General features: G+C 55.5%; 2 protein-coding genes across 6 annotated transcripts in view; one reads left to right on the forward strand and one right to left on the reverse strand.

Moving 5' to 3' along the window:
- Window positions 1–4780: 4780 nt before the first annotated feature.
- GNB2 (guanine nucleotide binding protein (G protein), beta polypeptide 2) lies at window positions 4781–7200 on the forward strand (the record flags this gene model as incomplete). The annotated part of the gene is made up of 8 exons (XM_006764712.2): window positions 4781–4867; window positions 4974–5080; window positions 5392–5455; window positions 5539–5701; window positions 5796–5862; window positions 6143–6344; window positions 6431–6647; window positions 6728–7200. Coding segments are annotated over 8 exons (1014 nt in total), but the record flags the coding sequence as incomplete, so codon positions are not given.
- Window positions 7201–7702: 502 nt separating this feature from the next.
- Window positions 7703–11061, reverse strand: part of GIGYF1 (GRB10 interacting GYF protein 1) — a 12381-nt gene continuing 9022 nt past the window's right edge. For all 5 annotated transcript variants that reach the window (XM_006764692.2, XM_015564556.1, XM_015564555.1 and 2 more), the window contains 5 exons: window positions 10844–11028; window positions 10587–10747; window positions 10332–10495; window positions 10120–10249; window positions 7703–10020 (listed from right to left, as the gene is read on the reverse strand). In XM_006764692.2, coding sequence (XP_006764755.1) covers window positions 9968–10020; window positions 10120–10249; window positions 10332–10495; window positions 10587–10747; window positions 10844–11028 — 693 coding nt within the window. In that variant the 3' untranslated portion in view covers window positions 7703–9967. The remainder of the gene's footprint in view (window positions 10021–10119; window positions 10250–10331; window positions 10496–10586; window positions 10748–10843; window positions 11029–11061) is intronic.

An 11061-nucleotide genomic window follows, 5' to 3' on the forward strand; every position in this document is an offset into this window, starting at 1 on the left:
AAAATATAAAAAAAAAACAAAACAAACAAACAGAAAAACAAAAAAATAAACAATATGTAATTATATATGTGTTTTCCAATGGTCTTAGGCAACCCCTGTGAAAGGGTCGTTAGACCCCCCCAAAGGGGTCGCGACCCACCGGTTGAGAACCGCTGCTCTAGTAGCTCCCATCAAAACACAAATATCTGGACCCCACCTTCTCTTTCCACTGATATTCCACTTTTCTACACCCTCCAAGTGAAGATTCCCAAAGCCCTGGTCACTTTGGTTGTCTCCACTGTCTCATTTCTCACTCACCCTCAGCCCACTGCAAGCAGAACATCCTTTGCAAATGCTCCGGCAAAGTCACCAGTGGCCTCTGCTTTACTCAATCCTATGTGCACTTCCCAGTCCAGTCTTGCTTCATCTCTCTTCAGCATTCAACACCGTTCATCATTCTCTTTTTGGAACACTCTCTTCTTTTGGTTTCCAAAACTCACATTCTCCTGATTTTCTTCTTAGCTCTCTGGCTTCTCCTTTGGCAATCTGTGTCCCTCTGCCTGACCGCAGGCCATCTTGTCTTTCCCCCGAACCTCTTTATGACTTCATATGCTCTAAAACGTCATTCTGAAGGATCTAATTCAACCCAGACTCTTCTGCTGAGCCTCAGACCTGTTTGGACAGCCACCTACTGAACATTCTTCCTTGCACCTCTCCTAGATACCTCAAACCTAATACATCCCAACTTAAAACTCTTGCCCTGGCCAGTATGGGTCATTGGTTGGAGTGCCTTCCCGTACACCAAAAGGTCTCGGGTTCAATTCCCTGTCAGGGCACATACCCAGGGCTGCGGGTTTGATTCCCAACTGTGGTGCATTTAGGAGGTGACCAATCCATGTTCCTCTCTCACATCGATGTTTCTCCCTCTCTAAAGTCAATAAAACATATCCTTGGGTGAGGATTAAAGACAACAACAACAAAAAACTTCTTGATCGTTCTTCTCAAATGTGGCCCTTCTCAAATGTTCTGCTCTTAGTAAGTGGTACTTCCAGGATTATTGTTATTTAAATAATTATCTACCATCTGTTCCCTTTATAAACTGCAAGCTCCCTGCACACAGAGAGGGGTGCATGTGTTCCCAGTTGTAATCTCAGTGCCCAGGACAGTGCCTGATAGATCATTCGGATTCGATAAATATTTGCTAAATGAGTTAAAATAGGGAAGCATATTAGCACAGAAACTAAAGTGAGGGGAAGCAATTTCAGATGCCCTAGAGAGATGAACAAAATTGGGTTCTAGTCCTAGGCTGCTAGTTTTCTAAGTGACTTTAGGGAAGTCACTTTGCCCATCTGTAGATTGAGAGAAAATTGAAGTAAATTACCGGTAAGGTCCCTTCCAAGTTGTAACATTAAATTGACATCTATTACCTATTGCTAATATATCACTAAATTGGTAGATTCACATAAATGGAATTTGTGCATAACTAAGAATGTGACTTTCTTCTTATTTTCTTTAAAATTTGTGCTTTGAAAACTATTTTAATGCCTATAATAGAGGCTAAATAAAAACTGTCTGTTTTGATACTTTACTTTTAAATTACATGAGGATTCAAGAACTTTCCAAAGCCTTTTCAAAATCCATGGGGATCTCATAACAATCCAAGGTGACTTGCAGGGCAGGTAGTTGTAAACACTCTCATTTTACAGAGGTGGAAACAGGCCTATACTTACAGTCTCATCCCTTTCAGGGGGATTCATGAAGAGACTAGTGTTACCATTGCATAGTAAAGTCGCTAAAGCTGTCTTGGTTCATATCTCTACTCTGCAGTCCTAGGAATCACTTCTGCTACTATAAAATGGAAACAATGCTAGTACTTAACGTCATAGTATTTTCCTGAGAAGTAAGTTAGCGTGGAACTCAATAAATGAGTTGTTAATCCAGTGTCATGCAGACCTGTAAAAAGTTCTACAAAAGCCCACTTTGGTGAGAAACTGCCTCAGCAAGACCCTTCCCACGGCATGCCCAGCTCCCAAGGGCCCACAGCAGACCCATTTCTTCCTGCTCGTAGATTTTCAGAACTGCTGCCCCTTCCCTCTGCCTCCAGAAGGCCCAGTCCTGGGCGGGTCAGGAGCTCCCAGCTCCGACTCCCGGCGAGGGGCGTGGTCTCATCGGTTGGGGGCGTGGTCAAACAGAGAAGCGGGGCGTGGCGCTTCCCTTCCTAGTCTGGAGCCACCCAATCCGGGAGTGTAGGTCACGTGACCAGAGAGCGGTTTCCCCCTCCCCTATGCCGATACCACCTCTTTCAGCCCCCGGGGGGATATCTTACTCCTTTTCGGAAAGCCAAGCATTAATTTGGGTCTGTTTTGCGTCGAAATAGTGTGGGGCAACAGCTTCGTTTTGACGGAGTCAATCTTTGCCCCTTAAATGGTGTTTTCCGTTCCGGCCTCCCCCCACTAAGTAATTGGTCTCGCCCAGCCGGGCCCTGGGCGCGGCGGCGACGGCCGCGTCACTGGCAGGCGGGATCCCTCCGCTCTGGGGAGCACAGCGCTGGGCGGTTGAGTTGGGGTGATTGAGGAAATCCATCCGCGTCGCCGCCGCTGCCGCCTCCGCCGCGGAGGAAGACAGGACCTCCCGCGCTTCTCCAGCGACCCTTGGCAGAGTCCCACCGCCACAGGTACCTGTGCTGACAGAAGGAGTCCTCACACCCCCCTGCCCCAAATTCCCATGGGGGGTGGGGTGGGGACCTTTCTTCCTTCCGTCTCCCGGATCTGGCCTCTTGGGAGCGGACGTAACTCCCCAGACCTCCCCTCCCTTCCTCTGGCCCTGTCGCTCCTAAACCCGGAAGGGGAACTGGGGACCCTCGCTCCAATAATGCACGCCCTCCCTGCACCATTAGGCCCTTTTTGCCTGACCCCCGGTCCCACCCGGGCTCCGCTTGCCTCTTGCTCCCTGAGAAGTGGGGGACAAAATCGGGGCTTCCTCTAGGCCCCGTTCCGCCCCCTTCTTCCGCCCCTCCCCCAGTTTGCCCCTGAGTAGCACCCCTCGTGCCCTCCCATTTCGTACCCCCGGTAGCATTCATCTTGCAAAACTCCAGAACCCTCAGAGAGGCAGGCAAGGCCGCGAGGCTACCCTTCCCTTCGCCACGATCCTACCCTCGATTTGGGTTCTGCCCCTTTTCTGGCCCCATTAACTGGAAGGGAGTCCTCGTCACCCCGCTCCCTTTACCAGTCCTCACCCCGAGCTTAGCTCCCGGGAGCCCCCGCCCCCTGCCCAGATTTTTTTTGAGCAAAATGGAGGTCGTGGGGGCAGGAGAGCCAGGCCAACAGAGCTTCGCAGCGCGGTGCCGGCCTGCGCCTTTGAGCTGCAAGATCCGGGACCCTCCCCGTACCCTTCCCTACGCCTGGCCAGAGTTGCGGGGGCACCACAGTTCCTCCTTGCGACCCCGGCTGTGTGTGCCCAGAATTCGGGGACCCTGAGGGAGCCTGGAGGTTGTTGGGACTGAGGGCCGGGAGCATCGCCCCCGCCCCGCCCCCAGCGGCTTCCTCCGGACCGGCTTCCTTCTGCCCTGGCCTCTGGCGTTGCCATCCGGCCCGGGCTCCTGGCCGCTGGGAGGAAGGGGCTCTGTCAGGAGCTGGGGGTGGAGGGACTCTGCTCCCTTCCCGCTTTCCCGGGGGGCACCCCTGGCACTGGCGTAGAAAGCTGAACTGGCCGAGGGGAAATGTCAGGGGGAAGAGGAACGCCCGGTCTGGGGGAAGTGGGAGCAGGGCGGGGGACGCCCGGGCCGTCCGGGCGCAGGGTGCTGGGCAGATCACACAGGTGCCCGAAGGGTGGGGGCAGGACTCTGGGCCCTGGAGCGGAGCCAGCCGGGCCCCGGGGGCCCCAGTGATGAGCCCTGGGACTGGGAGCTGGGGTGTGCAGCCGGCCACAGGATGATCCGGGGTGAGCCATCTCGAACCCATTAGCGCCCAATCGGCTTTTCCCAAATCCTGTCAACAGCCACCCTGGCCGGTTCTGGGGAGGAGCAGGAGGCTGGGTCGGGCGGGGGCGATGGGGTCGGGGGTGGGGTCACCCACCCTACAGGTCTCTGCCTGGGATGCGGTTGCCTTGGCAACCGGGCTAGGGTGGGGACACTTCACCAATGAGATGCTCTCATTCCGGGTGACGGTTGCCTAGGCAACCCCACGAACAGCCCAGCTGACCCCTCTCGTCTTCCCCCCTCCCCAGTCTAAGCTTGGGGGGTGTGTGCGGAGGGTGTGCGGCTGGTGGGGATGCATTTAAAGAGGCACCGCCCCTTTTAAAATGAGGTGCTAGTTGGGTGGTGCCTTTGTGGGCGGGGCGGACGCCTGGTCTGTTTTGAAGGGACTCTCCACCCCCTTCACCTCCCTCCCTCCCCCAGTTCCTGTCGCGGGAACCCGCCCGGGCCTCTGCCGAGGGAGGGGTTTCCCCTGCGCTTCCTCTTGCACTTCCCGCTTCGTTTCCGGGGGGTGGGAGGAAGATTGGGGAAGTAAGCTATTCCTAGGCCACATCTCCTGCGGCAGAGGCCCGGGTTCTGCTGGGGAGGCCGAGGCCGCCGCCGCCGCCCTCTTTCCGCCCGGCGTTCACTCCTTCCTGTGCTCCTCAACTCTGCCTTCCCCCCCTTCTTCCCCGTGGCCTCGGGCCTGACGTCTGCCCTGCATCCCCCAGGCCTCGGGCCAGCGGCGAGGAGCTCTCTGAAACTCTGGGGACAAAGTTCAATCTTCTGAGGCAGGTAGTCTATTCAGGGGGTGCTCCCACCCTACAATTAAGGCCCAGGAAGGGCCCCCCCGCCCCCATCTTCTGCCTCTCTGACTGGTTCTGCTATATATTACAGGATGCCCGAAAAGCATGTGGGGATTCAACACTGACCCAGGTGAGATGAACCCGGTGCTGGGCTTGGGGTTAAGGGAAGGAGCAAGGGTTTGAGGCATGCTGCTTAGTGGGCTCTGCCTTCTGACCCTGGCTGCCTCCACCTCCAGATCACAGCTGGGCTGGACCCAGTGGGGAGAATCCAGATGAGGACACGGAGGACCCTCCGTGGGCACCTGGCAAAAATCTATGCGATGCACTGGGGGACAGACTCAAGGTGTGTGCGTGGTTGGGACTGAGCTTTTGTGTTTGCCCTTGGGCTGAGTTTATAGCAGGCAGTTGGAGTAGTGAGGGGCAGCCTTGCAGATCTACAGAGATGAACAGGATGCCCATGTTGTATGTTTGGGAAGACTGTGACTCCCAGATATGTTGAGGGGATTGGAAAGAGGACCATACTGACAGGAACTTCTGGACTGTTGCTGGGAGTTGTCTCAGAAGGGCCTCCCACCAGATGGGACGCTGGTAAGAGTGTCCTTCCAGAGGGGGCTTCACACCCTGACCCGTCTCTCCCTTGCCACTTTTCAACAGGCTGCTGGTCAGCGCCTCCCAGGATGGGAAGCTCATCATTTGGGACAGCTATACCACCAACAAGGTAGAGGTGATCCTGAGGCTGGATGGGGCTGGGCTGCAGGCCCTGCCTGGTTTCTGACCCTGGGCATTGCCCCTCCTCCCTAGGTCCATGCCATCCCGCTACGTTCCTCCTGGGTTATGACCTGTGCCTACGCGCCCTCAGGGAACTTTGTAGCCTGTGGGGGGTTGGACAACATCTGCTCCATCTACAGCCTCAAGACCCGTGAGGGCAATGTCAGGGTCAGCCGGGAGCTGCCTGGCCATACTGGTAAGGGGGGCCTGGTAGGACATAGGTGCTGTTGGTGGGGTAGGGGCTGTGCTGCTCTCCCTTAGAGACCTGGCTGACCAGCCTTTTCCCGCAGGGTACCTGTCCTGCTGCCGCTTCCTGGATGACAACCAAATCATCACCAGCTCTGGGGACACCACCTGGTGAGGCCCTGTCATCCACACTTCCTGCCTGAGGGAACACTGCCCCAGTGCTTAGCATGTAGCACACACAGCCTGAGCAAGTGAGGGCAGAGCTCTTATTCTGAACATCTAGACTCCTGTGGTGGGAAGGAGACAAGAGTAGGCTTCTGTGAGTCAGTGGCTCCTGATGCCCCTTCCTTGGAAGCTGTCAGGGCTGGGCTCACATGGTGGAGGGGTAGGGAGGCAAGAGTCCTCTCTGCCCTTCTCTCTGATCCTTTCCTTCTTCCTGTCCCCTCGCTAGTGCCCTGTGGGACATTGAGACAGGCCAGCAGACAGTGGCTTTTGCTGGACACAGTGGGGATGTGATGTCCTTGTCGCTGGCCCCCGATGGCCGCACCTTCGTGTCAGGTGCCTGTGATGCCTCTATCAAGCTATGGGATGTTCGGGATTCAATGTGCCGACAGACCTTCATTGGCCATGAATCCGACATCAATGCTGTGGCTGTAAGTTCTGGGCAGGCTGGCTGGCCCCTCTACCAGGCTTCTGGCCCTGCTCTGTGCCCTTATTCCACTCTGGTTGTGTCCTGTAGTTCTTCCCCAACGGCTATGCCTTCACCACTGGCTCTGATGATGCCACGTGCCGCCTCTTCGACCTGCGGGCGGACCAGGAGCTCCTCATGTATTCCCATGACAACATTATCTGCGGCATCACCTCTGTTGCCTTCTCTCGCAGTGGCCGGCTGTTGCTTGCTGGCTATGACGACTTCAACTGCAACATCTGGGATGCCATGAAGGGCGACCGTGCAGGTGAGACCTGGGTGCTGGGCTGAGATAGGCTAGGACAGGGAACCAGGACAGATGAGTTCTGATGTACCCCTCCCTCACAGGTGTCCTCGCCGGCCATGACAACCGTGTGAGCTGCCTCGGGGTCACAGATGATGGCATGGCTGTGGCCACAGGTTCCTGGGACTCCTTCCTCAAGATCTGGAACTAACAGCCCCAACCCCAACTGGGCCCGGCCAGGAGGGGCCTTGCCCACGCCCACACTACAGGCCGGGAGCTTTGGGGCTGGGGCACATGAGCCTCCCTCCCCTGGCCATAGGGCCTTGGGTCCCTGCTCCCCTACCCAGGTTTGGTTCCTCCCGGGGCCCCCACTGTGGAAATAAAGATGGGAATAGAATGGGGGAAGAGAGGCAGAAAGCCCTCCTTCTTTAGCTGCCCTGGGGTCAGGGCCTCATCCCCCTGGAGGGTCAGAGGCAGGAGGTAGAAACTCCAGGGGCTGGCTTTTTTAAAACTGGTTTTATTTTAATTTTTATTATATTTTCAGTTTTTCCATAAAGGAACCAATTCCAACTCTGTACCTGGTCTCTCCTCTTGCTTGTGTCTTCCTTACTTTGGGTAGGGCATATCAGCTTGGGGGTAGGGCAGTGATGGCGAACCTGACCCACGTGTCAGAGGTGACACGCTAACTCTTTTTGGTTGATTTTCCGTTAAGTGGCATTTAAATATATAAAATAAATATCAAAGATATAAATCTTTGTTTTACTATGGTTGCAAAGATCAAAAAGATCTGACACAGCACCAGAGTTAAGTTAGGGTTTTTCAAAATGCTGACACGCTGAGCTCAAAAGGTTCGCCATCACTGGGGTAGGGGGCCCAAGAGGAAATTGCACTTTTCCTCAGACCAAAGCTGGAGTCATAGGCAGGAATTTTTCCCCAGCAGGGTTGTATGTATTTATTCCTCCTGAGAACACACACAGCCCTCCATTCAGACTGACGAACCACACCATGTCCGCAGTTCTTTTGAATTCCCAGTTCTGATTCTCCTCCTACACTCTCTTTCCCCAAAAAGATGCAGAAGCTGAAGGGAACACACACCAAGTTTTATTGGGGGTAGTATTTACAGGGGCAGGTAGAAGAGGGAGGAGTAACAGGGTGGGGAGATTTCGGGTACAAGGCAGACAAGGGGATACAGAAGGCCCCTGCACCTCACCCCAACCCCAGGAAGGGCAGGAGAGCAGCCAGGGCCCAGGAAGATGGGCTGGGAAAGGATAGCAATGGGGGGAATGAGTCCCTGGGCTTTGGAGGGCTCAGGGGCTTGTAAACATTGACCACTCTCAGAAGGGGACAGGGTGGGAGAGGGTTCCCCCTACACTTCCTCACAGGGTTAAGGCCTCTCCAGGCTCAAAGTCTCTTTAGCTAGGGGGGAGGGGAAGGAAGAGAGGGGAAGAGTGTTATCCCCCCTCCCCCTGCATTGGCTGCGGCAGGGGTGGGGGCAGTTACATTCAGTCACAACAGTACTCCCCCCACACCTCTAATGCCGCCAAATACTGGCGCAAGGAAAAGGGGAGCTGGGGGGCCAGCAGCAGCAAGACACTTCACCCTGGCCCATCACCCCCTTATTGCTTTAGAGAGAATATTGTCTTTTCACGGACGCTAACACTGTTGAAACCAGGGAGAAGCAGGTGGAGGGAGCCGCTCCACCCCTCAAGGCCAGCTTTATTCCCCCAACACTGACCCAGTTGCCACTTTGGTGCAAAAACAAACGAACAAACAAAAACAACCACTCCAAAACAAACAAAAAACGCATGGTCTCTCTGGGGATGGGTGGGGGGAAAAACTGGGGCCACTCCCCATTTCCCCAGGGCAGGAAGGAGAAATACATTCATGGAGGGGAGGCAGTGGCAGAATCCTGCCCTAATACTGCACTCTGAGCAGTGAGGTCAATAGGAGAAATTAGGCGAGAAACCCAAAAGATAAAACAAACTTAAAACACACACACACACACACACAAATGAAGACAAACCCAGGCAGGTGATTGGGAATAGGTCCATGAGCAGAAGGACCACCTCCCCCTGACGTAGGCGAAACGACACATCCATTCTTGACCCCCCCCCACCCCCCACCTTGCCCAACATTAAAAATGTATCAGGGGAGTAGGGAGGGGAGAAGCCACTCACTCCTCTCCAGTTTGGTCAATGGAGGGGTCAGGGCAGAGCTGGGTGGTCCACATCCCATAGCCAGCTGGCTACAGGTGGAAAGCTCCCTTCTAACAGCCGCCACACTGCAACCTGAAGCCCCAAGCTGTCCACTCCCTTGGCCTCCTGGGCCCCTCCTCTCACCCCCTTCACAGGAGAAATAGCCATTAAGTGGTGCCTCTCTCCAGCCCCAGAAGGAACTAGTTTGCCCCACCTCACTCGAAGGGACGCAGCAGGGGCTTATGGCCCAAAGAATACATTCATGTGGCAAGGCAGGGAGCTGGGCTTCCAGCTTCACACCCAGTTCCCCTAATAGCAGTGGTGGGGGAAGCCCCTCACCAGGGCCAGAGTGGAAGTTCTGCTGTCCTGACAGCCAGATGAGGTTGGCACTGGCTGGCCCTCTGCCATCTACCCCGTCAGCCACCTGGGGACGGGAGGTGGCCTGGCCCATTTGTGCAACTTTCCCCCAAAGCAGCAAAGCCAAGGGGCTCCGTTTAGCCCCGACCCCATTGTTCCCTGCTGAAACCTCTTCGATATTCATAGCAATAAGGGGGCCTTTCACAGCAGTCCGGCCGGTGGGGCTGAGGGGACGTCGCTGTGCAAACTGCTGGCACCCCAGCTTCCAGTTACCTCAATGGCCCACCTGGCAGGGCAGGGAGAGTAAGTGCAGCCTTGGGGGCCAGGCAGGACAGACCGATGGGGCCATGTCCCCACTGCCCAAAAATAACAGTGTGTGTTTTCTTTCAGCCTCCTTTTTTTTTTCCTCATTGTTTTTCTTTTTTCTTAAAAAAAAAACAACCCAACAAAACCAAAAACTCTGTGGACCTTCCATTGTCACCCCCACAATCCCCAGAGGGGGAAGGGGTGCTTAGAGTCTAGTTTTTAACAATTACGTCTCTCCTAACGTTTTCTTCAATGTTTAAAATTTTTTTAAAAGAAAAGGAAAAAAAAACCTTCCCCCCAATCTATTAAAGTGCCTCGTGGTGGGTGAGTTAAGGTGCATCGTGTGGTTTGTAACAAGTGCTGGGGACCCTGCCCCTGCTTCCTCCTATGCTCCTTGCTGGGAGCCTGCAAGCTGGGGACCCAAGAGTCCAAACTGCTGCTGTTGCCCCTGGCCTACAGCCCAGGGGGGCTGGTGGGACGGGCTGGTCAGTAGTCATCCACGCTCTCGATCTCACCAGAAGGTCCATGCAGGGAGTACCCTGAAGCCAGAAGAAGCTGGGTTTGAGCTCTTTCACCCACAGGTGCCTGCTCCAAGCTGAGGAAGGAGCCTCCTTACTGACCCCACCCCCAAAACATACCCAAGATGCTAGGGTCCGAGTGTAGCATTAGGGCCCTCCTCTTGGCCTTGCTGCCCTCCCCAGGGCCAAGTTTGGTGCTGTGGTTGGTCTGAAAGGCGGTCTGCAGAGAGCCGCTGCTCAACCAAGCCTCCTGCCAGGCAGCAGAAAGGGAGAGGGAGTCAGGAGGGTGCTGGGCAACCTCACCCTCACCTGCAGGGGATGTGAAACCTCACCTGCTGCTGTTGCCGTTGTTGGCTGGCTTTCTGCTTAGCCCTCCGTTCCAGGAATTGTTTGGCAAATTCTTTGGCTTCCAGCGTGTCCCCCAGGCAGGAACGAATATAATCGTGGACATCATAGGGGGATTCCACCTCTTTGAGGATCGCTACAGCCATGGGCACTATAGGGCAGGATGGTGGCTGTCAGGGCCCACCTGGTGCAAGGTCTGGCACCTCTGGCCCAGCCCAGCCTCCCAGAGTCTGCCCCTATACCATCCAGGCTGCCCGTGGTGCTCAGGGTGTGCAGCATCTGCTCACACCACTGGGTGAAGCCATCCTGGGGCCTGGGAATGCCCTGTAACAGCTTCAGCAGCTTCTCTTCCTCCTCTGTCTTTTTGCGCACAGGCCGACCAGACAGGTGGCTATACGAGTCACTAGGTTGGATAAAGAAGGATTAGAGGCAAGAGATGAGTTCAGGTGTTCTCCATCCTTCCAGCCCCAGCCCAGACCCTGCGGGCCCTGGCACCCACCTGAGGGAGGGGCTGCTCCGGCTGTTCTTCAGGCCTAGGCTGCGGGCCAGGCTCCCGCTGCTCTTGATGGTGTCCTCCCAAAGCCCCAGGCCGACACTGCTGCCCCCACTCTTGTCGGGCCCGCCCCACAGCGGCCCAGACTCAGATACCCACTGGTTCACGGGAGTAGCGCCCAGGCCCCCAAGCTGGTATAGATGGCAGAAAGTCAGTGGCCCAAA

This window comes from Myotis davidii, unplaced genomic scaffold (assembly GCF_000327345.1).
Source record: "Myotis davidii unplaced genomic scaffold, ASM32734v1 scaffold901, whole genome shotgun sequence".
In the NCBI taxonomy this organism is placed as follows: Eukaryota; Metazoa; Chordata; class Mammalia; order Chiroptera; family Vespertilionidae; genus Myotis; species Myotis davidii.